At 42.0% G+C, this 25,821-nt stretch overlaps 1 protein-coding gene across 2 annotated transcripts in view; it reads right to left on the reverse strand.

Annotated features, from left to right (window-relative positions):
- The window catches only part of SPECC1L (sperm antigen with calponin homology and coiled-coil domains 1 like), a 138,636-nt gene that overhangs the window by 101,494 nt on the left and 11,321 nt on the right, over positions 1–25,821 (reverse strand). Inside the window, exons 2-3 of one of the 2 annotated variants that reach the window (XM_032309156.1) lie at positions 11,568–11,697; positions 3,402–3,591 (exon numbers count right to left, since the gene is read on the reverse strand). In XM_032309156.1, the coding sequence (XP_032165047.1) occupies positions 3,402–3,554 (153 nt within the window). In that variant the 5' untranslated portion in view covers positions 3,555–3,591; positions 11,568–11,697. The remainder of the gene's footprint in view (positions 1–3,401; positions 3,592–11,567; positions 11,698–25,821) is intronic. The other variant, XM_032309157.1, reaches the window with a different exon arrangement.

Raw genomic sequence — 25,821 nt, forward strand, 5'->3', positions numbered from 1 at the left:
TTCTTGTCTATTAACTTTTAGAAAAAAGTACTCTTGGGACAATGAAAGAGTGTATTACTTCCACAAGAATTAACCAGGAATACCCGAGCAGTGTGTGAAACCTGCAAAGTGCAGGCACATACGAGGCCATCCCTATGTGGCAAATAATCCTCTCTACTCACTGTGACAAAGAATTAACCATGCAAACGTCCCAAACCAGATGTCAAAGCTACTCATAAGAATGGGAACAATTTCCTCCAAATTCACTGAACAGCAATCATACTGTATTTTGTATTTACAAAAACTCCAATCAGCAGTGAGATGCTCTCGTCAAAAAGGTACTTTCTCGGGGCGCCTGGGTGGCTCAGTGGGTTTAAAGCCCCTGCTTTCGGCTCGGGTCATGATCCCAGGGTCCTGGGATCGAGCCCCACACGTCAAGCTCTCTGCTCTGCGGGGAGCCTGCTTCTTCCTCTCTCTCTCTCTGCCTGCCTCTCTGCTTACTTGGGATCTCTGTCTGTCAAATAAATAAATAAAATCTTTAAAAAAAAAAAAAAAAAAGGTCCTTTCTCTTATACCTCAGCTAGATCTAGCCTCAAACAATATTTGAAATGAAAGAGGTAAAGAAATGTATATCCCCATGCTGGCCACTATAAGAAAAGTGTTGAATACTGTGCAATGACAGACACACACGTGGGTGTCCACATGAATAGGTGAGTATGTGTACACGGTGTCTATATGACTAAAAGCCAAAGGCTTCATTCATCTGGTTAGTCATCAACGCTCCATCAGTTACAGGAATTCAAGCTGTGGCAAGTGTCCAAATGCTAGAGAAAGCACAGTGAAATGTGAAAACTTAGGAAAATAAAATAATAGGGCACCTGGGTGGCTCAGCCTTTAAGCCACTGCCTTCAGCTCAGATCCCAGCGTCCTGGGATCAAGCCCTGCATCCATCTCCCTGCTCAGCGGAGAGCCTGCTTCTCCCTCTCCCTGCCACTCTGCCTACTTGTGCGCACTCTCTCTCTAATAAATATGTAAAATCTTTTAAAAAAGGAAAGACTACATGTTTATTATTATTTTTTAAAAAAGGAAAATAAAGTAACATTTAAGTTTGTGGGGTCTCCAAGCCCTTTTGATCTTTTCAATTCTTCTGTTCATTTCACTGTTTTCTTCTTTGACTTCTCACTTCAATTTCTATTCAGTGCCTTTTTTCTTCTTCTTTCTTAAGAAAAAGCAATTGCTTCAGTCTAGATAAAGTATTCCCAAATAGTTCTGCCTCTTCTAAGACCCTCCTCACTATACACATACACACAACCCCTACTTAAATGCACCAACAAGGATGGCCAGAGCTATGGACAGCTGGCACGTGCTGGCACACAGCAGAGATACAGTTGTTTTGCTTTACAATGAAAAAATACTCACTGTTCAAAACCAAACTACCATCAACTCCAGATACAAGCCTCAGAAAATCTGACATGCCTATTCAAGGCACACTTCATAGCAAACGTTCAAAGACCCTGCCTGCCACTGATGAGGAGACAACAGAAGAAAAGCAGTAGAACACATCCAATGCCAGTGTTTCAACCTGTTCTTCCAGTCACGTAAATAACAGGTACCCAGTCACACAGTACTCCGCTCCAAAGACACCCCCAGCAAGTGAGTAACCAGTTAGGTCAGAAAATGCTAGCTATCTTACACAAAAGAGTGGCAGTACTGTCATCAAGGAAGTAATTCAAGGTTTTGATTCCAGAAGTAGGGCAAAGGTCTATTTCTGGCACCATCCTCTGGGCCATAGGATGACACCCAGTAACTCATCAAAACTGCAGCAAGGAGAAAATCTGGGGGCACCTCCAAGCCCATGGAGTAAGTCAGGGCTTACTTTTGACAACCCTGAAATAGAAAAACCAGCATTTCCAGCTGTATCTTTCAACATATATAAGGAAGTCCCTCATCAGCTGTTCTATGAGGTGCTTCTTAAAATAATTAAGTCACAGTCTATCAAAGCCCTGCCTAGACAAAAGGCTTTTGAATGGATCACATCTGAAACAGTGCTTAGTTTTCCCTACAAGACTAACCCTCTCCAGGTTTTCTCCAGAGTCAAAGTAGCAAAACACAAAATTCCCAGGACAAACAAGCAAAGAACAAATAAGTGGATTCTGCACTGAGAAAGACTAGAAGACTGTGTGGACCTCTGTGCAATATATCTAAGATATGTCCAATAGAAAAACAGCCCGGAGTCACCTTGTCCCTTGAGTGGTCAAAACCAACACAGACACTGAGAGCACCCACAGAAAAAGACTATTCTTTTCAGAAATCAGTCCTGAGCCAGTAGAAGTTTCTAGAGATAATCAATAAAAATGTTACTATCTGGGATGCCTGGGTGGCTCCTTCAGTTAAGCATCTGCCTTCAACCCAGGTCCTGATGGTCCTGGGATAGAATCCCGAGTTGGGCTTCCTATTCCACGGGCAGCCTGCTTCTCCCTCTCCCTCTGCCCCTCACTACTGCTCATGTGCTCTCTCTCTCTAACAAATAAAATCTTAAAAAAAAAAAAGAAAAAAAAAATTCTACTACCTGTTATTTATGAAGCCCTTGCCATGTGCCAGTCTCTGAGCTAATTCACTTCCATACATTCCTCATTTCATCCTAATCATGGTGCTATGAAGCACATGCATAGAAAGTCTGGGTCTGTCTGCTTCTAAAGCCCAGTCACCATTCTGTACTAACAAGAACTAAACCAGCCTTGGAAAGAGTGTAAAACAAACAAACAAACAAAAAAACTAGTTATGTGCTAACTAAATTAACATCGCCCAATTTTAATGGGATTAATACAGATCGGTTGTCAGTTATGGCGTGCAAGGGGTGGAGTGGGAATAAAAATACCCTACCTAGGAGTTTCAGGAATAGTATTGCTGGTCATCCTTTAAGACCTACCACATATATTCTTTATATATGTGTTTCAGGAATGGAATATTGCTGGTCATCCTTTAAGATCTACCACATATATTCTTAAAACCTTCCCAGGCTAGCAACAATGTCTTCCTGAAATGCTTACACTATCCTCCTGCTTCCCTGTGGGAATCTTTTTTGCATGTATTTCATTTACACATGTAGGTGACAACCTCCACCCATTACCCCACAAGCTCCTTGAAGAAAGACGCTAACTCCAGCTCACACTGACACAAGAACCTTGCACAAGGCAAGTGCTCAATGGTATGTTTCATAAGCAAGTCTACTATTTGGTTTCATTTGTAAAGCCAGACCAAACACACCAAGTCTACCATACTGTGAACTCTTCAAAGTCTATGTGTTCCCAGCACCAGCAGAGGGCGAACCCTAAAGGATGTTTAGTTAATAAATCAAACATCCTATTAAGATTCACTCCTCCTAAAATCCATCACATATTCAAACATCGCCACGTTAATACCTTTGACAATGATGCTGTTGTTCCAGGTTTAACGAGTTTGCCTCCTGTAGATGCTGAAGAACTGTTTTCAGGTTTAGTTTTTTCTACTGTTTGCGTTTTGCTTATCCCAGACACTTTAGGCACTGAGCCAACACTCCTGCTTGCTTTCTTCATTCTGGGTTGCCTCTTCGTGATGCATTTACAAACAAATCTGTGGAAAGAAATGACATTATACTAAGAACACAATTGGAAGGAAGCTCTTTAGAAATTTGTTTCTGAAAAATTTTACCATGCAATAAATAAAAACGTTTGAAAGCTAGATATTGATACAGAAACTAAAAAGTTGAAAAGCTCTTAGACTTATTAATTAGAATGTACCCCACATTTAAGGTTTCCTCCTTGAATATTACTAACATGAAACTACTTTGTGCATTCTAGCTCGGTCATTAAAAGGAATAACCTGGGAGCGGCTGCATGGCTTAGTTGGTTGAGGGTCTGACTCCTGATTTTGGCTCAGGTCATGAACTCAGGGTCCTGAGACACTGAGACAGAGCCCTCCCACATCAAGCTCCACTCTAAGCCTGGAGCCTTTTTTTTTTTTTTTTTGACAGAGAGAGAGAGAGACATCACAAGTAGGCAGAGAGGCAGGCAGAGGGGGAGGGGGAAGCAGGCTCCCCTCTGAGTAGAGGGCCCGATGCAGGGCTCAATCCCAGGACCCTGAGATCATGACTCAAGCTGAAGGCAGAGGCTTTTTTTTTTTTTTTTTAACATTTTATTTATTTGACAGACAGAATCCAAGTAGGCAGAGAGGCAGGCAAAGAGAGAGGAAGGGAAGCAGGCTCCCTACTGAGCAGAGAGCCTGATGTGGGGCTCAATCCCAGGACCCTGGGATCATGACCTGAGCTGAAGGCAGAGGCTTTAACCCACTGAGCCACCCAGGCGCCCCATGAAGGCAGAGACTTAACCCACTGAGCCACCCAGGCACCCAGCCTAGAGCCTGCTTAAGATCGTCTCTCCCTCTACCCTTCTTACCTCCTCCCCACAGGGGAGCACATGCACACACTCTCTATAAGGAAAAAAAAAAGGAATATCCTAGATTGCTAATGGAACTAGCTAAATATGACACAGCATACATTATCTTTAGCATTTAATGAAGCAAAAACCATCGTGGCATTTGAGAATTGGCCATTCTGCAGGTATTTAAGGGTGATCGTATTTTCCCAAATTATCCAGCATAATCCTAGTTTCAAGTATCTGTTGTCATAACCTCACCTACACCAAGAGGAACATCCCAGAAACTCTATCATTTAGGATCTAAATGTATTTCCTAGGATATCTCTTTTATCAAGAAGCAGCAACAAAATTCCTTACCAGAACATAAACCTCAAGCATGCTTGGGTGGCCCAATCAGCTGGACATCTGCCTTCGGCTCGGGACATGATCTCAGAGTCCTGGGATTAAGCCCACATCAGGCTCCCTGATCATCAGGGAGCCTGCTGCTCCCTCTTCCTCTGCCCCTCACCCTGCTCATGCTCCCTCTCATGCGCGTTCACTCTCTCAAATAAATAAAATTTAAAACAAAGAAGGAGAACATAAACCTCAATTTTTTTGTTCAGAAAACAAGGCCATCTATACACCTATAAGGAATGTGACAAGACTACCACCTAAACAGCTCATGCTTGATTTCACAGCTTAGACAACTTGAACTAACACCAGCTGCACACAAAACTGCACTCAGATAAACCCTTAAATATATCTTTATTAACTAAGCTAGAAAAGCAATTCCTACAATACGTAATATCAGGTTTAGAAAGATGTCACACACCAGGTTGGCTTTAACAAAAATGAAAGCCTATTTGAATGTAAGCAGTTTTGTGTATGATGACGCTTGAGAAACTACAGTGAGCACAAAAAGGCTGTTCTATTCTGTGAAGATTTCTACGTACTAACAAAAATAAACTTACAAAATAGCCCCTCGGAAAAGAAAAGGCTCATCCCAACAGCCTTAATGAGTACTTGACTGACACTAAGCTCAGACACTCCAGATTTATCTTGCCTTGACATAACATAAACTGTACCAACTGGTTTGGTGGCAGAACAGTGAGACAGGACAAGGGGGCTCTGCTCCAGCCCTCAACATGATAAAGCCTTTGAGCAAAAAGAATGCTATTATTAACAGCAACCAAAGCACAGAAGCAAGTCTATGCTTTTCTCACCGACAAAATGAAGGAATGACACTGGACCCATTGCTAACTCAAAGTACTGTGGAAAAATCAAGTTCCTAAGAATCTTTCCTTCAACTTTTCACTTTCCCTTTTTATTTGCCTGCTCTTTTCTAAGTCTCATATCTTGTAGATGACTCCCTGAAGTTTCTTTCTTTTCTTCTCCAAATTCCACTCCTGCACTCCTTCCCACACCACTCAGACCCTCTATCATTCTCTGCCTACTCATCCAAATGAACTTTTCCTAGACAGGCACCATCCAATAGAACTTACTGCAATTAAAAAATGTTTTATGTATATCTGTGCTGTCCAATACAGTAAGTAACCACTAGCCACTTGTAGCTACTGAGCACTTAAAATGTAGCTGGTATGACTGAGGAAATGCATTTTTATTTTTATTTAATTTTAACCAATTTAAACATAAAGGTACACGGTAGCTACCATACTAGACAATGTAACAGACTGTCCCTTTCTTGCTGTTACCACGTAAAACCTAAGGAACTACCACTTTCCACCCACTAGGATGGCTATAATCAAAAAGATAGAGGGGCGCCTGGCTGGGGCAGTAGGTGGAGCGTTCAACTCTTGATCTTGGGATTATAAATTCAAGCCCCACACTGGTTGTAGAGATTACTTTTTTAAAAATCTAAAAAAAAAAAAAAAAATGGTAACAAATGTTGTAAAGGATGTGTAGTAATTAAAATCCTCACATGAGGGCGCCTGGGTGGCTCAGTGGGTTAAGCCGCTGCCTTCGGCTCAGGTCATGATCTCAGAGTCCTGGGATCGAGTCCCGCATCGGGCTCTCTGCTGAGCAGGGAGCCTGCTTCCCTCTCTCTCTCTCTCTGGCTGCCTCTCCGTCTACTTGTGATTTCTCTCTGTCAAATTAATAAATAAAATCTTTAAAAAAAAAAAATAAATAAATAAAATCCTCACATGAAGCTGGAAAGAATATAAAACAGTGCAGCCACGTTGGAAAACAGTCTAGCAGTTCCTCAAATGCTTAAAGACAGTTACCATATGATCCAGCAAGTCTACTCCTGGATTTATACCCAAGAGAAATAAAAGCATTCATCCACAAATTTATGTACAAATGTCCACAGACACATTATTCATAATAGCCACAAACTGGAAACAACCCAAACCATCTCAAAAAATTCTCCCAAATTAGGGGCACCAGGGTGGGCTCAGTGGGTTAAAGCCTCTGCCTTCAGGTCGGGTCCTGATCCCGGGGTTCTGGGATCAATCCCCCCCATCCAGCTCCTTGCTCAGCAGGAGCCTGCTTCCACTCCTTTCTCTCTGCCCACTTCTCCGCCTACTTGTGATCTCTGTCTGTCAAATAAATAAATAAAATCTTTGGGGGAAAAAAAACTGCTCCCAAATTAAACTATCACAGAATTGTTAGCCTGTAAATTTTTACTTATCAACATGTATTTGTTATTTATGGGATACATATTACTATCACATAGTTCTGTTTACATACCATCTGCATACAAAGTAACTTTTTGTTTCAATTCCAAATATCTATCAACCAATGAATGGATAAACAAAATGTGCTATATCCATCCAATGGAATATTATTTGGGCATAAAAAATAAATGAACTACCAATACATAGTACAACCCTGAAAACATTATACCAGATAAAAGACACCACACACAAAGAATCATGTATTGTATGATTCCGGTCATAACAATTGTCCAGAATATGCAAATTCAGAGACAAAAGTAAATTAGAGGTTGTCAAAGATTAGGGTAGCAGGAATGGATACTGACTGCTAATAGATACAGGGTTTCTTTTTTGGGATAAAACACTTGGAATCGGGGGCACCTGGGTGGCTCAGTGGGTTAAATTCACATCTATTTTATTACAATTTGCCTTCAGCTCAGGCCATGATCTCAGGGTCCTGGGATCAAGCCCCACATCAGGGTCTCTGCTCCTCAGGGAGCCTGCTTCCCTTCCTCTCTCTTTGCCTGCCTCTCTGCCTACTTGTGATCTCTGTCAAATGAATAAATAAAATCTTATAAAAAAAAATTTGGAATCAGATTGTGATAATGGTTGTGAATATACTGAAAACCACTGAATTTTACACTATAAAATGGGTGAATTGTGCAGCACATGAATTATATCTCAATAAAGTGGTTACAAAAACAAAAATAAAAAATAAAAAACACCTGGGAGCCTAGGTTGCTCAGTTGGAAGAGCATGCGACTCCTGATGTCAGGGTTGTGAGTTCGAGCCCCAAGTTAGGTGTACAGATTACTTAAAAATAAAATCTTAAAAAAAAAAAAACTAACTAATGAACATCAAAACAAGGACTTCAAGAAAGTAGATCCGAACATTATAAAATACCTGATAAAATAAAGAAAAGGACTACAGTTTTGCAAAGATCAGAAAGAAGACAAGCAGCACAGCCAAAAGCTTAGAAATGCTAAGAAACACTGGTCCAAGACACTGGCAGCTTGAGATCTTAGATTTTAGACCACTCACTCACCCTCACCAACACTGGACCCAAAGCTCCCTTTCTCCAAGAAATACGTAAACACAACTTTACTACTAAATTGGAATCCAAAGCTAACCTATTTATTATATACACACAGATACTTTCTAAAAATATCTATGTGGCAACTAAAACAAAAAAATAAAAGTAAATTGTAATAAAATAGATGTGAATTTCAGTATGTGAATTTTCAAGCAAGACTATCTGAGGAACAAAACAGTAAGAAATCCACACCTCTAAGTTAAATCACTGTGAATCTGACTACAGATAGTCTTGACTTGGGCACTTGGTAGTACTGCAACTCAGATCCCATGCCATCTATCATACATGCTATCAACAACATGTTTTTCTTAAAGGATGAATCTCTCTTATTGTGATGGTTAATTTTATATGCCAACTTGACTGAGCCATGAAGTGCAAATATATTTGGCTAAATTATTCTGGGTGTGAGGATGTTTCTTTTTCTTTTTAAAGATCTGTTTTGTTTTGTTTTTCAGTTTTTTTCATGAGAATGTTTCCGAATGAGATAAACATTTGAATTCACAGGGATTCCTGACTCCTTGAGTTGGGATGTTGGTTTTTTCCCATCTTTGGACTCCATCTGAAAAACTGGTTTTTCTTGGGTCTCGGTCCCACCAACTTTCAGACCGGAATTTACACCATCAGTTAGTTAGCTCTCCTGGTTCTCAGGCCTTCAGATTCAGACTGGAACTTGCATTATTGGCTCTCCTGGGTCTCGAGCTTCCTGACTACAAATTCTGGTACTAATTCAGCTTCCAAGATCATGTGAGCCAACTCCTTATAATCATTCTCTTTGTGTGCTTACTTGCGTGTGTGTGTTTGTGTAGATCCTACTGGTCTGTTCCTCTGGAGAACCCTGACTAATACCCTTGGTAAAGCTGAAAACAAAACAATTTCTCCTCAATGTCTACAGTAACTGCATTCCTGGAAAATTCCATCTATACCAAAACTACACTTAAAAAATGCCTTCTTTGTGTAAAATGGAATTGATTCTAGGCTCAGCCATAAACAGTTTTTTTCTATCTACATAAATTATTCAACAAGATATTCCAAAGTTGTGGCAGGTCACCGGAAAAATTTTGATTTTGCAGAACTGACACTTCATTTAATCTAGAATTCCATGGCCCCTACGTACTAAATTTCAACAGCAACCACCAAACATTGAGACAACAAAAAAAGCTTTCATGATTTCTTTTGTTTTTTTTTTAAAGATTTTATTTATTCATTTGACAGAGAGCGAGCGCAAGGGCATAAGCAGGAGGAGCAGCAGGCAGAAGGAGGGAGAGCAGCAGGCTCCCCGCTGAGCAGGGAGACAGATGCAGGGCTCCGTCCCAGAACCCTGGGTTCATGACCTATGCCAAAGGCAGACACTTAACTGACTGAGCCACCCAGGAACCCCAGCTTCCATGATTTTCTAAAATGACCCCTATCAAAGGGCAAAGATCCTCATAAACAGATACTAATTCACCAGATCTTGGCCCCTACCTGGTTAATAAGAAGGAATCGATAACCCTGCCTAGAGAGTCTCTAGAGTCCCCTGGGCATGGGAGAGATTACAGAGGGGAGGGAAAGGACCAGCACAGTTCATAGCACTTCAAGTACCTGAAAATGAAAGGAAAAAAAAAAAGGATGCCTGGGTCAGTTGGGCATTCATGTTCAGCTCAGATCACGATCCTGGGGTCCTGAGATTGAGTCCTGCATCCCATTCCCTGCTCTGTGGGGAGCCTGGTTCTCCCTCTGCCTGCCACTTCCCCTGCTTGGGCTCTAACAAATAAATAAATAAAATTTAAAAAAGAAAAAGAAAGTTGAAAAGGGGATGTGTTGAAAGTTACTACTATTTCTTCCCCAGTCCTGCTCAGAGCTGTCATCAGCACCCATCACTACCTCTAGTCCAGGGACGCCTGGGTGATCCCAGGGTCATGATCCCAGGGTCCTGGGATTGACCCCCACATGGGCCTCCCTGCTCGGCAGGAACCCTGCTTCTCCCTCTCCCACACCCGCAGCTTGTGTTCCTTCTCTTTTGGTTCCTCTCTGTCAAATAAATGAAATATTAAAAAAAAAAAAAAGGGGGGGGGCGCCTGGGTGGCTCAGTGGGTTAAGCTGCTGCCTTCGGCTCAGGTCATGATCTCAGGTCCTGGGATCGAGCCCCACATCGAGCTCTCTGCTCTGCGGGGAGCCTGCTTCCTCCTCTCTGCCTGTCTCTCTGCCTACTTGTGATCTCTGTCTGTCAAATAAATAAATAAAATCTTAAAAAAAAAAAAAATCTACCTCTAGTCCAGAGAAGTCAAGGTTTAGGAGGAATAAAAAGTAGTTCTCACAATAACAGTATGGATCCTGCCTCCATAAATACTAAGAATAATCTCAAACTACAATAAATCCATGAAGTATGTCAGATATATTTCTCAAGTAATATTTCTTAAAAACATCAAAACTGATGCACTGCGCCCAAAATAGGGAAAGGCACTGAAGGCCTTGAGCTCCTCCCATGGGGAAGGCATCATTTCCCAGCTGTGCAGTACCTGGTAAAAGTTCAATGAATCCTCACAAGAGCCCATACAGGCATTGACAGAGGCTCAGAGAATGTAACTCACTCTCCCTGACTCAGCATTCTTTAGTGACAGCAGCATGAATCCAAACTCCATACCCTGACCACTGCTCCATATGGTCCCCAGTGCAACCACACATAAGAACTTCATCAGGCATGTGTAGTTTTCATCTCAACAAATATTTCACAAGATATGAACAAAATGTAACAACACTAAAACTATACTGCGCAACTTCTAGATTTATCAATCTGTCCTTTGGATCAGTGCTGATATTCTTTTTTTTTTTTTTAAGATTTTATTTATTTATTTGACAGAGAGAGAGATCACAGGTAGGCAGAGAGGCAGGCAGAGAGAGAGGGAGAAGTAGGCTCCCTGCTGAGAAGAGAGCCCGATGCAGGGCTTGATCCCAGGACCCGGAGATCATGACCCGAGCTGAAGGCAGAGGCTCAACCCACTGAGCCACCCAGGCGCCCCTGTCATGTTATTTAATATAAAATCTATCTTTTTTAGAGCACAAAATTTATCACCAGTTCTAAATCAGTATGTATTAAGTTACAGCTGTAAAAATAAAATTCGCAGCTATAATCACATTAATTTATAGATACCTGCTACTTTTTCATTTAAAATAATTATTTGTTAGGCATGGCAGGCAGAAGCACAGCTGCCCTCCTTTTACAGAAATAACCCTGCATTAAGAAGGCTGCAGTCTGGGTGGCCAGAACTCTCACCAGGATGTCCTTGTACTTGGACTCCCCAGGACAGGATTTAAAGTTCCAGGAGCCCTGCCCAAAGCTAATTACACATCCACAGCCACACAGGAAGCTTGAGTTTCCTATACATCTACAAGGAGATCACATAATTAAAACCTACTGAAGAAAACAAATAAAGGGCCATCTCTTACCTGACAGATACGGTAGAGAAAAAACTACTTAAAAGTCAAGCCACGGGCGCCTGGCTGGCTCAGCTGATAGAGCATTCAACTCTTGGTCTCAGGGTCGTGAGTTCAAGCCCCATGTTGGGTGTAGAGATTACTTGAAAAAAAAAAAAAATCAAACCACAGACTCTTAAAAATGGTAAACATTTTGGAGGCCATTTTATAGGAAATCCTGCATGCAACATCACTAACAAAAAAATCTTCTAGTTACAAACATCTACTGTTGAAGGAAACTGACTACTAAAAAGTTCTGAAGCAAGTCATTATTTACTCAACATTCACTCACTACTTTGTGCCATGGAAAATGCCAGTTCTCTAGGAACTAGTCAGACAAGGCATAAATAAATACATGGACACATAAAGATAATTAAGACAAAAATACCTACTTTCAAGGAGCTCACAGTTTAGTGGGAGAATCAAGATACATAAACAAACAGTGAAGAGGATGCCATCCTTCATAAATTCTGCTGATAAAACAAGGTAAACAAATATACAAGGCACAATGGCAGTAGAAAGAGCTAGTCCTCGGTTCTGTCTCTCAGGAACCAGGTGAGAGGTACACCTCAGAGAGTTATGAGAAAGCATGGGCTCACTTGAAGGACTCCAAGAACTTGGGTCTGACTAGAATACAGAAATGGGAAAGGGCCCAGCAGGCCAGTCAAGCTCTGGCCTTTGTCCAAAACAGGATGGCAAACTACAGACAGACTAAAGTCAATGCAGCCCTAATGAGGATTTACAAATCCTAAAGAGGAACCTGGTGCTGGTGTGGATAAGCTGAAGCGGCATAACATGCTGGCGGAGCTCAGGCATGAGAAACCCTGATCGGAATCTCCTTCCCTCTAACTCTCTTCCTCTGACCTCACTCTAAACTCTCCATTCAAAAGTACCACTCTTGGGGCGCCTGGATGACTCAGTTGGTTAAGCATTAGACTCTTGATTTCCGCTCAGGTCATGGTCTCAGGGTTGTGAGATCAAGCCCAGCGCTGGGCTCCATGGTCAATGCTCCATGCTCAGTGCAGAGTCTGCTTATCCCTCTCCCTCTGCTCCTCTCCCCAGTGCTCTCTCTCACAAATAAATAAAATCTTAAAAAAAAAATAATAAAAGTACTACTCTAATCCCGCCCCTCTCCCAGGATTTGAACACCACCACAGTGCTACTCTATGCCTGCCTTTCTTCCACATCAACCCCCATGAATCTCCAGCCACGCCTCCAGATTCCACACCATCTGCCTCTATTGGCGACATGATGCATGGGCCCTTGGAACTGGGCAACGAAGCTACACAGATCTGATCTGGCAAGCAGAGCTCAGTGTGACTATTACTTCTCTTGATGTAGACACTGAAGCTCTTAACTTAATCAAAAGAAAAGCTGCTTTTCTACGAGCTACCAGAAGCACACACTGAGTTCATGGTTACCTAATACTCACATGTTTTCACATCTTATTTTTTTTTTTTTAAGATTTTATTTATTTATTTGACAGAGAGACAGGGAGAGAAGGAACACAAGCAGGGGGAGTGGGAGAGGGAGAGGGAGAAGCAGGCTTCCAGCCAAGCAGAGAGCCCGACATGGGACTCGACCCCAGGACTCCAGAATCACGACCCAAATCTAAGGCAGACACCCAAAAACGGGAGCCACCCATGCGCCCCTCACATGTCTTTTTCATGCAAACGGCCCCTAAGCTGCTTTTTCTCTCCCCCACCACCTGCCAACATTTTACTACAGAAATTTTCAAACACACATGGAAATGTTGAACAAACTGTAAACACCTCACTGTTCTCCTTTTCATAGCTGTGTAATTTATATTCAGAAAAAAATTTACACCTATATCTGCTAAAATTTTCATTTGGTCGTTCAGCTCAAAGCCTTTAGGATACCTTAAAATTCTGACTTTGATTTAAAACCCAGAGTTTTCCCTCAAACAAGTACTGTCTTTAACCTAAGTCCCATGTCCATTCAGGATCCTCAACTACAACACAAGGAGGTTGGATTCTAAGGAATTTCAAAGGTAGCTTTTGACTCCAAAAACCTTCTACTTTAGCAAAATTCACAGAACTGATGACAATGTTACATAGGTCAGAGCAAAGACAAGTTTCCCTCCAGGTCTCAAACAGCAGCAGAGTACTGAACTAAAATCAGGAGAGCTGGGTTCAAGCTCCAGCTTTGCCATACAAGCTGTGTGACTGTGGACAGACTCTTAATCACTTTCTATCTTTGCAACTCTGTTTTCTCTCCTATAAGAGGAGCTGATAAAACCTAAATGAAGAGGTCCTGGACAAAATAACCTGTATAGACAATGAAAAAGAACAAAAATCCTGATACACTCATTCCAGGGGAATTCACCTTTCCAACACGCAAAGGTTGGGAGCGGAAAAAAAAATGTGCAACAAGCCAAGATCAGGGATGGCAATTTATCTCACTGACTCAGAAACTCCATCCTCACCAACTACCCACCTATAGGGAGCACATCAAACAAGTTTCAAAAATAATCCCAAAAGGACTTGGAAAATTTGTCTTTCCTGTCAGGATACTGCATCAAGAAGGAGCTACCCTGCACAGAGAACACAGTGTCTTGGGAACTGTCAGAGAGCTAAGGCCCCAACCTCATCAAGAAGCACCTTCAGCCCTGGCAGCATGTGGGACAGGAACCTGATAGCAACTACAGGGGCATCCCCATCTCTTCCTCCTACAGTCACACCAGGATTTTTAAAAAAAGATTTTATTTATTTAACAGAGAGAGATCGAGGGCGCAAGAGAGCACAAGTAGGGGGTGTCACAGAGGCAGTGAGAAACAGGCTCCCCACTGAGCAGGGAGCCCAATGCAGGCTCCATCCCCAGACCCTGGGATCAGGACCTGAGCTGAAGGCAACTGAACCACCCAGGTCTATCAAGTCACAACAGGATCTTTTTTTTTTTTTTTTAAGATTTTATTTATTTATTTGACAGACAGATCACAAGTAGGCAGAGAGGCAGGCAGAGAGAGAGAGGAGGGAGCCCGACTCGGGGGACTCGATCCCAAGACCCTGAGATCATGACCTGAGCCAAAGGCAGAGGCTTTAACCCACTGAGCCACCCAGGTGCCCCACACACCAGGATCTTGACAGGGTCACTACTTTAGGTCACTACTTTTTCCTCTGAATGCCTCCTATTCACCTCCATTAGAACCTCTTTTTCCTTCTGTTATGCAAAATGTATTGCTATTTAAAATGATTTAAATTTAACTGTTATTTAATTGATATTTTTAAATCTACTGTGCTCCTTTAAAACAACCAATATCCTGGAGACTGCCCTACCTCGTACAAAGAAATATGTAACCTTGGGCAAGTTACTCGACCTCTCTGGAATCTCAGTTTCCTCATAAGTAAAGTGGGCTGCTAATGCTACCTCCCTGATAAGGATGTTGAGAGGATTAAGGTAATGAACCTAAACGGCTTAGCAGGGTGACAGCCCACAGTAAAGATGGGATAAATGTGGGCTATCATAACGTAGAGAAAGAACACTCTGCATGCCCCAAGTATGACTAATGGCCTTATTAAAATAAAAGCAGTAATTCAAAAGACACTTTGAAAGAGAAACCCTTTATAAGGAATGACTAAAGACTGTTTATACTCACTACTTAGATTAAATTATATACTACTGCACACAGATGTCAACAAACAACACTTGCTTCTGGTTCTTTCCCACTGAAAATTATATATCAGGAAATACTGAAAATATATGGTAAGGAGCTCACTGGAGTGATTATCAAGAGACCTGGATTGTGGTTGCAAGCCTGACAAGTCTGCATGACCTTGATAAGTCATGCTAACTCTGTGGGCCTTGTTTATAAGGCAAGGAGCATGGATCAGGATCTTTCAGAAATTCAAAAATTCCATTTCATAATTTATACCATTCAGAACCAGGAATCAAAACTACTTTTAAAAAGGAAACTGTTGATTAGGTGTGACTTTTTTGTGCCTATCAACATGCCACTAAAAATCCAAAAAGGGTTTCAGCCCAAATGATATAGATACATTTCTCTCTTATTTCACAAACTCCATATATGAAATATGTAGGGATTATATTAAAATGCAAAGTAAGGGGCGCCTGAGTGGCTCAGTGGATTAAGCCGCTGCCTTCGGCTCAGGTCATGATCTCAGGGTCCTGGGATCGAGTCCCGCATCGGGCTCTCTGCAAGCAGGGAGCCTGCTTCCCTCTCTCTCTCTCTGCCTGCCTCTCCATCTACTTGTGATTTCTCTCTGTCAAATAAATAAATAAAATCTTTAAAAAAATAAAATAAAATAAAATAAAATAAAAAAATAAAATGTAAAGTAAGAACAGACTTAAAACACGGAGGAGAAGGAATCACATAGTCAAGGTAAAACTGAAAATCAGGAAACTAGCTACACCGGAGTCAGTAACTACAGGTTACTAAACCAATCAAAACCAAAAAACCAATCTGATAAAGCATGTGGACTACAAAAACCAAACAGAACACTGAAGAAATGAAGTAAGAAATGTTTTAATTAGATAAATCCTAATGCAGTCGACTGATCCAATAGTGAATTCCTCAACACATACATGTTTCTAACCCTTCTTTTGTGAATTATGACACACAATCAGAAAAATGCATTTAAATGTAAACATTTTACAAACTCGGAGTGAGACTCCATTGAAAAAGTCAAGGCTTACTCAGAGGAAAAGTGTGAGCCCTGTCATGTCAAAACCCTGCACACGTGCAAGTGGGCGTGTATGCAAGATGCATGAAACAGGGAGAGGAAGGAGAGAAGCCAAGGTGAAATGGTTTTGGACATACAACTTTCTGCTTAGTCTGGATCCACATATAAAAAGTCCATTACCACTCAAAATACTTCACTGATTACTAACTAACAGCTAGCCTTCAATTATTATGCTTAGTGACAATTTTCAAACGCTTATTTTTATTGTAACACAATACCTTCTCATTTTTAATACCGATTTTTTAAAGCTTATTTATTTATGTAATCTCTACACCGAACGTGGGGTTCAAATTCACGACCTCACAATCAAGAGTCATATGGTCTTCTGACTGAGCCAGCCAGGTGCCCTGACACTGATTTTAATTCATGCCTAAAATCAGGGTGTAATTATCAACTAATGTGCACATTTAATATGGTAGTTTGTCTTGTTATGGTATTGTTTCCAGAAATCAGTGATCCACATTATGACTTACTGAGAGGGAAAGGGGGCATTCAGATCCACCTCTTCTCCACTTCCACCTGCAGCCCTCGCCCCAGTGTCCTTTCCTTAACCCTAGCGGTGTACCCCTCTTAAGCACGCCCATGGTCACAGATGAAGGGAAAAAACAGCTACCCCTCTGATTTCCCACTTTCCCTCCCAGCTTCCTCCTCTCCATCCGGTCACGTTCTGTGAAGGGAGTATCAACAGGAGAAAAGCCATACTGACCAACCATGCCCAAGTGGATACTGAAGTTAGCACTAAGAAGCTGACAGCGAGTGGGGCTCACAACCCCAAGAGGAAGGTCAGGGGCCAAGTCAGACTGCAGTGGAATGTGATAAAAAACTGAGCAGGAGATGAAGGATAAAGACCTTTTCAAAACTTTGGCTTTGTTAAGGGGAGACAGTCCTGAGGAGGTAGAGACACTTTGCTGGTGGTGGGGTTGTTGTTTAAATTAAAAGCAAGCTGCCTGGAGACCATCAGCAAGAAAGGCCAGTGCTGCATCAGCACACCTGATTCTCATCATCAGTGGCTGGAAAGGAGGAAGAAACTGGGGTTAGGGAGGTAAACAGGTTGCCAAAATGTGTGCTCTTTCCACTAAACTATAGCTACTGATAGGATGCTAAGAAAAGGAGTTAATTATCAGCAAAAAAATTCAAAAGCACAACTCCATGTCCATTTGGTTTTGGCCAGAAAGAAGTACACTAGTATGAATTTATGATTTCTATTATTCTACAAGATTGAACACAAGGAAATCTTTAGAAATTAGAGGCTTCCTGGATTTTTCAAAATTAGAACCATGTCTTCTTACTGCTTTCTAAATAATAACAGAGAAACACCTCTTTTTTTTAGGTTTAAGTTTTATTTGAATTCCAGTTAGTTAACATACAGTGTAATATTAGTTTCAGGTGTACAGCACAGTGATTCAACACTTCGATACACGACCCAGTGCTCATCACAAGTGCGCTCCTTAATCCCCATCACCTATTGAACCCATCTCCCCACCCCCCACCTTCCTTCTGGTAACCATCAGTTTGTTCTCTATAGTCAAGCCTTTGCTCTTGGTTTGCTTCTCTCTCTCTCTTTTCAAAAACCTAATGTTATACCAAGACCTCTTCAGATCCATTTCTGGAGCTCTTTTTTAATATAAGCTGCTGAAAGGCCGTTAAACTGACAATACTTAACATTCCAGACTAGTGACAAGGCTGGAAAAGAACAGCCTAAAAGAATTTTGGCTATAGTACACAAATTATTTTTCCAGATTTAGTCCAAAACAAATTGGTTCCCGAAGTTCAAACTCCCAGAATGCAAGAAATTTTGAGTCTCCTCTGGCCATTCCCTCCTCAGCCAAGGTTTGTGAATATTTTCAAAAAGAAAAAGTTTATTCAGGATCCCTTCAAGCCACGGCTTTATGCTCAGAGTTTTGGCGGGCAGTTACCCAACAGTACAATGCTATATTCATAAAATAAACTGTTGGCCATTAAAAACACTAATCTATTTTTACATTTATAACGAACTCTGACCCAAAATACAAAATGAAATATTTTCTTGGCATTTCACCATTCAAATCTAACAGTGTAAAAAATCCTTTACAAATAAGCTTATTTTTTTAAAAAGATATTTATTTATGAGAGAGATAGCAAGAGAGGTAACACAAGCATGGAGGAGCTGGAGAGGAATAAACACAGGGAGCCCGACACGGGGGCTTAATCCCAGGACACCGGAATTAGGACCTGAGCCAAAGGCAGATGCCCAACAACTGAGCCACCCAGGCACACCTAAAAATAAGCTTAAAAGGTGGGGGGACACCTGGGTGGCTCAGTTGGTTAAGTGTCTGCCTCTGGCTCAGGTCCTGATTCCAGGGGCCTGGGATCAAGCACCGGTGTTAGGCTCCCTGCTCATGTGGAGTCTGCTTGTCCCTCTCTCCCTCTGTATCCTGCCCCACACTCATGCTCTCTTTAATTCTCAAATAAATAAAACCTTTTTTTTCTTCTTTAAGATTTTATTTATTTGTTTGACACAGACAGAGATCACAAGTAGGCAGAGAGACAGGCGGGGGTGGGGTGGGGGGGTGGGTAGCAGGCTCCCTGCCGAGCAGAGAGCCCAATGTGGGGCTCCATCCCAAGACCCTGAATCATGACCTCAGCCGAAGCCAGAGGCTTAACCCGCTGAGCCACCCAAGTGCCCCTAAATAAAACCTTTTTTTTTTTTTTTTTTAAAGATTTTACTTATCTATTTGACACACAGAGATCACAAGTAGGCAGAGAGGCAGACAGAGAGAGAGAGGGGGCAAAGCAGGCTCCCCACTGAGCAGAGAGCCCGACGCGGGGCTCGATCCCGGGACTCCGAGACCATGACCCAAGCAGAAGGCAGAGGCCCAACCCACTGAGCCACGCAGGCGCCCCTAAATAAAACCTTTTTAAAAAGTAAGCTTAAAGGGCCACCTGGCTGGCTCAGTCATAACATGCAACTTTTTTTTTTAAAGATTTTATTATTTATTTGACAGAGACCACAAGTAGGCAGAGAGGCAGGCAGAGAAAGAGGAGGAAGCAGGCTCCCTGCTAAGCAGAGCCCGGTGCGGGGCTCAATCCCAGGACCCTGAGATCATGACCTGAGCCAAACGCAGAGGCTTTAACTCACTGAACCACGCAAGTGCCCCAGAACATGCAACTCTTGATTCAGGGTTCTGAGTTCAAGCCCCACACTGGGTGTAGAGCTTAAAAATAAATAAAATTTAAAATAAAACAAAATTCACTAGAAAAAGAAATGAAAGAGACTAAGTGTCAGTGAGGACATGAACACCTGGAACTCTCACACACTGCTGCTAGAAGTATAAAACAGTACTGCTACTTTGGAAAACATTCTGGCAGCTTCTCATAAATTTAAACACATACCGTTATTATCCAGTAATTCAGCCCCAGGTATTTATCCAAAAGAAATTAAAACATATATGCACACAAAGACATACATAGATGTTCATAGCAGCTTTTTTTTTTTTTAAGATTTTTATTTATTTATTTGACAGACAGAGATCACAAGTAGGCAGAGAGGCAGCAGAGAGAGAGAGAGAGGAAGAAGCAGGCTCCCTGCCAAGCAGAGAGCCTGATGTGGGGCTCGATTCTCAGGAACCTGAGATCATGACCTGAGCCAAAGGCAGAGGCTTAACCCACTGAGCCACCCAGGCGCTCCTCATAGCAGCTTTTTAAAAATACATACAATACCCCCAAACCAGAAACAACCCAAACGCCCATCAACAAGGAAATGGACAAACTATGGTATAGCTATATAATGAAATAAAACCCAGCAAGAAAAGGGAAAATCCACTGATAACATGGAACAGCACAGATGAGTCTCAAAAGCATTATGATAAATGAAAGAAGCCTGAGGGGCACCTGGGTGGCTCAGCCCTTTAAGCACCTGACTCTTGATTTCAGCTCAGGTTGTGACTTTAGGATCATGAGACTGAAGCCACACTGGGCTCCCCACTCAAGGAGTCTGCTGAAGATTCTTTCTCTCTTCCTCTCCCTCTGCCCCTCTCCCTTGCTCTCTCTCAAGTAATAAATAAAGCTTAAAAAGGAAAAAAAGAAAGAAGCCTGATACATTCTATTTACACGAAGTTCTACAAAATGCAAACTTTTCTTTTTTTTCTTTTTTTTTTTTTAAAGATTTTATTTATTTATTTATTTATTTGACAGAGAGAAATCACAAGTAGATGGAGAGGCAGGCAGAGAGAGAGAGAAGCAGGCTCCCTGCTGAGCAGAGAGCCCGATGCGGGACTCGATCCCAGGAACCTGAGATCATGACCTGAGCCGAAGGCAGCGGCTTAACCCACTGAGCCACCCAGGCGCCCAAAATGCAAACTTTTCTATAGTGACCGAGAGCAGATCAGTGGTTGCTTAGGGAAGAAGGGGAAATTAGTTGAACAAGACGTAAGAGAACTTTGGGGGGTTATGGAAATATTCTGTAATTGGACAGAGGTGCTGCTTATATGGCCATATACATTTTCAAACCCCATTACACTGTACATTTAAAATGGAAGCATTTTGTTGTAAATAAATTACACTGAAAAACTCATTAAAATAAAAATAGTAAAAAAGTTCCCAATTGTTCAACCAAAATGCCAAAAATTTAGATTAGAGAATTATTTTGTCAACAACATAAAGGAAGTCCTTCTAAACTAAACAAGTTAAAATAGATCAAATGGGGCACCTGGGTGGCTCAGTCGGTCAAGCAGGTGACTCTTGATTTCCGCTCCAGTCATGCTCTCAGGGTTGTAGAAATGAGCCCTGCATCCAGCTCCATGATGGGTGTGGAGACTACTTAAGAGTCTCTCTCTCGGGGCGCCTGGGTGGCTCAGTGAGTTAAGCCTCTGCCTTCGGCTCAGGTCATGATCCCAGCGGCCTGGGATCGAGTCCCGCATCGGGCTCTCTGCTCAGCAGGGAGCCTGCTTCTCCTCATCTCTCTCTGCCTACTTGTGATCTCTCTCTCTCTGTCAAATAAATAAATAAAATCTTAAAAAAAAAAAAGTCTCTCTCTCCCCCCATCTCCCTCTCCCCCCTCCCCGTGCCCCCTTTTAAAAAAAAGATTTGAATTTGAATTTGATTTAATAAAAGTGAAATCTTTTTCAACAAGCATTTCACTGGTTCGATAAAATGAAAATTAATTTTAAAATACCGAGAAGTCCTTTTTCCTTATGTCTATGGAGTATAAGGTCATGGTCTCAATAGTGGGCAGCTCTGCCCACTTGGAGACCACTGGCACTGTTCGCAGACATTTCTGTTTATGACGATGGGGGTAGAGGTGCTACTAACATCGAGTGGTAGAGGTCAGGGATAGTCAAAACATCCTACAGTGAAAAAGAACTGTATGACCCAAAACATCAATAGTGCCAAGACTCAGAAACCTTGGTGTACAGGGATTGGTTTAAGCCTGGGAGGAAGAGAAGATCTCCATTTTTTTGTACCCTACCATACACAGGGCCATATCTGCACAGACATTCTGTTGAGCTGAAAAAGCCAACTCAACAGAATTGGCTGACAGGAAGGGAATGTCTCTGCCACAGGCCTATTACTCCTCTGGGTTTCCGTCCACATTTCCTGCTAAAGGACAGATAGCTCAAAGAAGGGATTTCTCTGATCTCCCAGAATGAAATGTGAGAAGGAGGCATAAGGCCTCATTGCTTACCTGTACCTCCTTCTGCAGTCCCCCTGCTGCATGGCAGAAACTGATGACCTGATGATCAAACTCTACCACTCTCCCATTCCTCTGAAACCTTACTAGCAAGAGGGAAAGAAGGAAAAATAAAACCTGTGGGCCAACCAGTGTAGCCAAGCACTACACTAGAAATTTCACACACTTCATTTCATTCAATCCTCCTTCATCTAAGGAGATGGATATGATTATCAAGTCCAAGGTCTGACTCCAAAGCCCACACCAGTCCACAACTGGGTAACTCCCTGAATTGTCTTTCTTTTTCTCAAGGGGTGGCCTGTACAGTGAGAGTACTGAGGGCCTCCAGATTGCTCGATGTTCAGAGACATTTAATTATGGTGGGATGTGCCTTGGAAAGAACAGCAGGTATGGCTTATAGCATTCCCTCCTCTCCAGCTCTGCCAGCTCTGCGACAGCCCATAACTATACAGAGGATGGAACCAAACCCCCCAAAAAGACAAGAATCAACGCTATGAAGTGAACAGCCTGAATCAGTGCTGAAAAGGACATGTGTGTCGTAAGTAAATCCTAGTAAACTCTTTCTAGACATGCCAGTTAACCACCTGTTACACAGTTTACTCCTATTATAAGATACCCTGTAACTGTAGACATGGAGACCTTCTGCTCACTCATTAGTGGTAGGATAAGGATGTAAGAAGGAAAAAGAAAAAAACATGGGAAAGCACTTCCTTCTGAGTTCAAAATGTCATGGTCCACACTCTTGAATGCTGAGATAAACCATGTAACTCAATTACACTGATTTTGCTGTTGCCGATTCAGGACTACACTGTTCCTCTTCACGGCATGAGTAATGTATTTCAAGTTCAAGCAATGGAGCTCAATCACCCGTCAGAATGTCCATTCAGATATTAAGGAAAACAGAGGGGCTACTGAGTGGCTCAGTTGAGTGTCTGCCTTTGGCTCAGGTCATGATCCTAGGGTCAGCAGGGAATCTGCTTCTCCCTCTCCTTCCGTGGCCCCCCCAATCTCATGCGCGCGTGCTCTCTCTCAAATATATATAATCTTAAAAAAGAAAATAGAACATGTAAAATATGTTTCTTTCTACTTCTTCATTCCAATTTTTTTAAAAAGTAAAATTTCGCATGGGAAGCCTGGGTGGCTCAGTCGGTTAGGCGTCTGCCTTCGGCTTGGGTCATGATCCCAGGGTCCTGAGATCAAATTCCACATCAGGCTCCTTGCTTGGTGGGGAGCCTGCCTCTCCCTCTGCCTATGCTCTCTCTGACAAATAAATAAAATCTTAAAAAATAATAATAAAATAAATAAAAAGTAAAATTTCGCAACACTACTACAAATGTTAGCAAACTGTGAATTTCAGTAAAAGGTTACTAGTAGCAGATATTAAGAATAATAGATTCCCGGGACACCTGGGTGGCTCAGTGGGTTAAAGTCTCTGCCTTCAGCTCAGGTCATAATCTTAGGGTCCTGGGATGGAGCCCCACATCGGACTCTCTGCTCAGCAAGGATCCTGCTTCCTCCTCTCTCTCTCTCTCTGCCTGCCTCTCTGCCTACTTGTAATCTCTGTCAAGTAAACAAATAAAATCTTAAAAAAAGGGACACCTGGGTGGCTCCGGTGGTTAAGCAACTGCCTTCGGCTCAGGTTATGATGCGGGAGTCCTGGGATCAAGTCCCTCATCGGGCTCCCAGCTCGGTGGGGAGTTTGCTTCTCCCTCTGACCTCCTCTCATGCTCTCTCTCACTGCCCTTCTCTTTCTCTCTCTCTCTCTCTCTCTCTCAAATAAATAAATAAATAAATAAAATCTTTAAAAAATAAAATAAAATAAAATCTTTAAAAAAAAAGAAGAATAGATTCCCCATACAAAAGTCACAGCATCTTACCTCCGACTTAGAAAATCGGAGTATTAAAATGCTAATATAAGGCTCTGGAAACAAGTCAAAGAAGAGAAACTTTCAACTCATTAGACTGCTTAGAAAATAATGGCTATTTTAAAATTTGAAAAGATCCAGAAAGCAGTAGCACTAGTCACTAAAAGTTATCAAGAGGCAGATTCTGGAACAACTAATAATCAGAGATGCCCCTACACCAAATGAACTGCCTTCAAAGTAGCTGGGTCCTCCTTCTCACTCTTTAAAAGCCTTCCAGTGGGGGCTGGGAGGGCTGATTTATCATCAGACATCAGCTGAAATGGGAAGTTCCTACACTAACCTCACTTAGCTGCCTATCAGATATTCACAATGGTTCATCTCTAAAGGCTCCAGATACCAGTGGGATAACTTCAGTTTAATTTTAAAAAGCATTGTATGGTACATCTGCAGGAAGAATTCTCTTAGCTGACTGTCTCACTTGCAGCATGGCCCAGAGACTTAATCACTGAACAAATTACCTAGTCTGGGCTTTTGACAAAAAAGTTTTTTAATTTCATTGACAAAAGACAAAACTAACTGCTATGCAAAAATTCATCAGCTTTCTGAGAGGTGACAGGTCTTTTTCTTCTTGACCTCACTAATCTCTGAAACCACCTTCAGAGGTGTGCAGTGACTGAGAATCCTAATAATCCTTTCTCAGAAGTCACTCATGTCAACACAGAACCCACCACTGCTTGCCATGTCTCTGCGCAATTGCAATAACTCCTTTGGTAACTCCTTTGGCCAGGCAAACGCAGCACCTATGAAGCTTTTTCTATGCAAAATTTTGCACAATCACATGCAACTGGGAACAAAATAAGGTAAGAACCTTGGGCACTTATCTCCAACAATACTAACCTTCAGTGAGAAAGTAAATACTGAATTAGCCTTTCATTAGAGAATCTCATACATAATAAACCTCTCCTTAGCCTAACAGCCTAGTATACCGTCTTCAATTTTCATTTCCAGTTAAAAAAAAAAAAATTCCTCTAAGAATAGGATCAGAAAATAAATTCCAAATTCCAAATTCATACTTTACTGTCATTTTATTGAAAATCATACGGAAGGAGGGGTGCCTACCTGGCTTTGTCAGTAGAGCATGTGATCCTTGGTCTTAGGGTTGTGGCTTCAAGATCCATGCTGGGTGTAAAGATTACTTAAAAATAGAATTTTTTTTTGAGAGAGTGTGTGTGTGCATACCCGAGTTGGGAAAAGAGGGACAGGGAAAGGACAGGGAGCTGAACACAGAGACTGATGGAGGGCATGATTTCATGACCCTGAGAGTGTGACTTCAGCCAAAATCACAAGTGGGACACTTAACCAACGGAGCCACCCCAAAACAGAATCTTTAAAAGAAATAAAATAAAATTGGGCGCCTGGGTGGCTCAGTGGGTTAAAGCCTCTGCCTCTGGCTCAGGTCATGATCCCAGGGTCCTGGGATCAAGCCCCACATCGGGCTCTCTGCTCAGCAGGGAGCCTGCTTCCCTTCCTCTCTCTCTGCCTGCCTCTCTGCTACTTGTGATCTCTGTCAAATAAATAAATAAAATCTTAAAAAATAAAAGAGGATACATTCCAAATGTGATAAAATGAAGCAAAAAGAACAGAATTATCATTAAATCTTATCACAAGGATATACTCCAAATGTGATAAAATGAACCAATCAAACACAAGACCATCTCACACTTAAAATTTGCCTCTGAGTGGTTAAGAAAAGAGATGCAAGAAAGAGAAGAGAGGAGGCACAGCTAAGTGCTCAGGCAATAAAGGATGCAGAGGGAGGATGCAAAGAATGGGAGCAAGTGCAGAGAAGACTTCGGTAAAACAGGTCAGGCATCATCCCTTGACATCCTGCAGCCTTTGTTACCAGGTAGTAACTCGAAAGGGGCAGCTCCTTCAATTCTTGGGCAGTTTATGCAGCTAAGTATCAGTGCAAT

This window comes from Mustela erminea, chromosome 13, assembly GCF_009829155.1.
Source record: "Mustela erminea isolate mMusErm1 chromosome 13, mMusErm1.Pri, whole genome shotgun sequence".
NCBI lineage: Eukaryota > Metazoa > Chordata > Mammalia > Carnivora > Mustelidae > Mustela > Mustela erminea.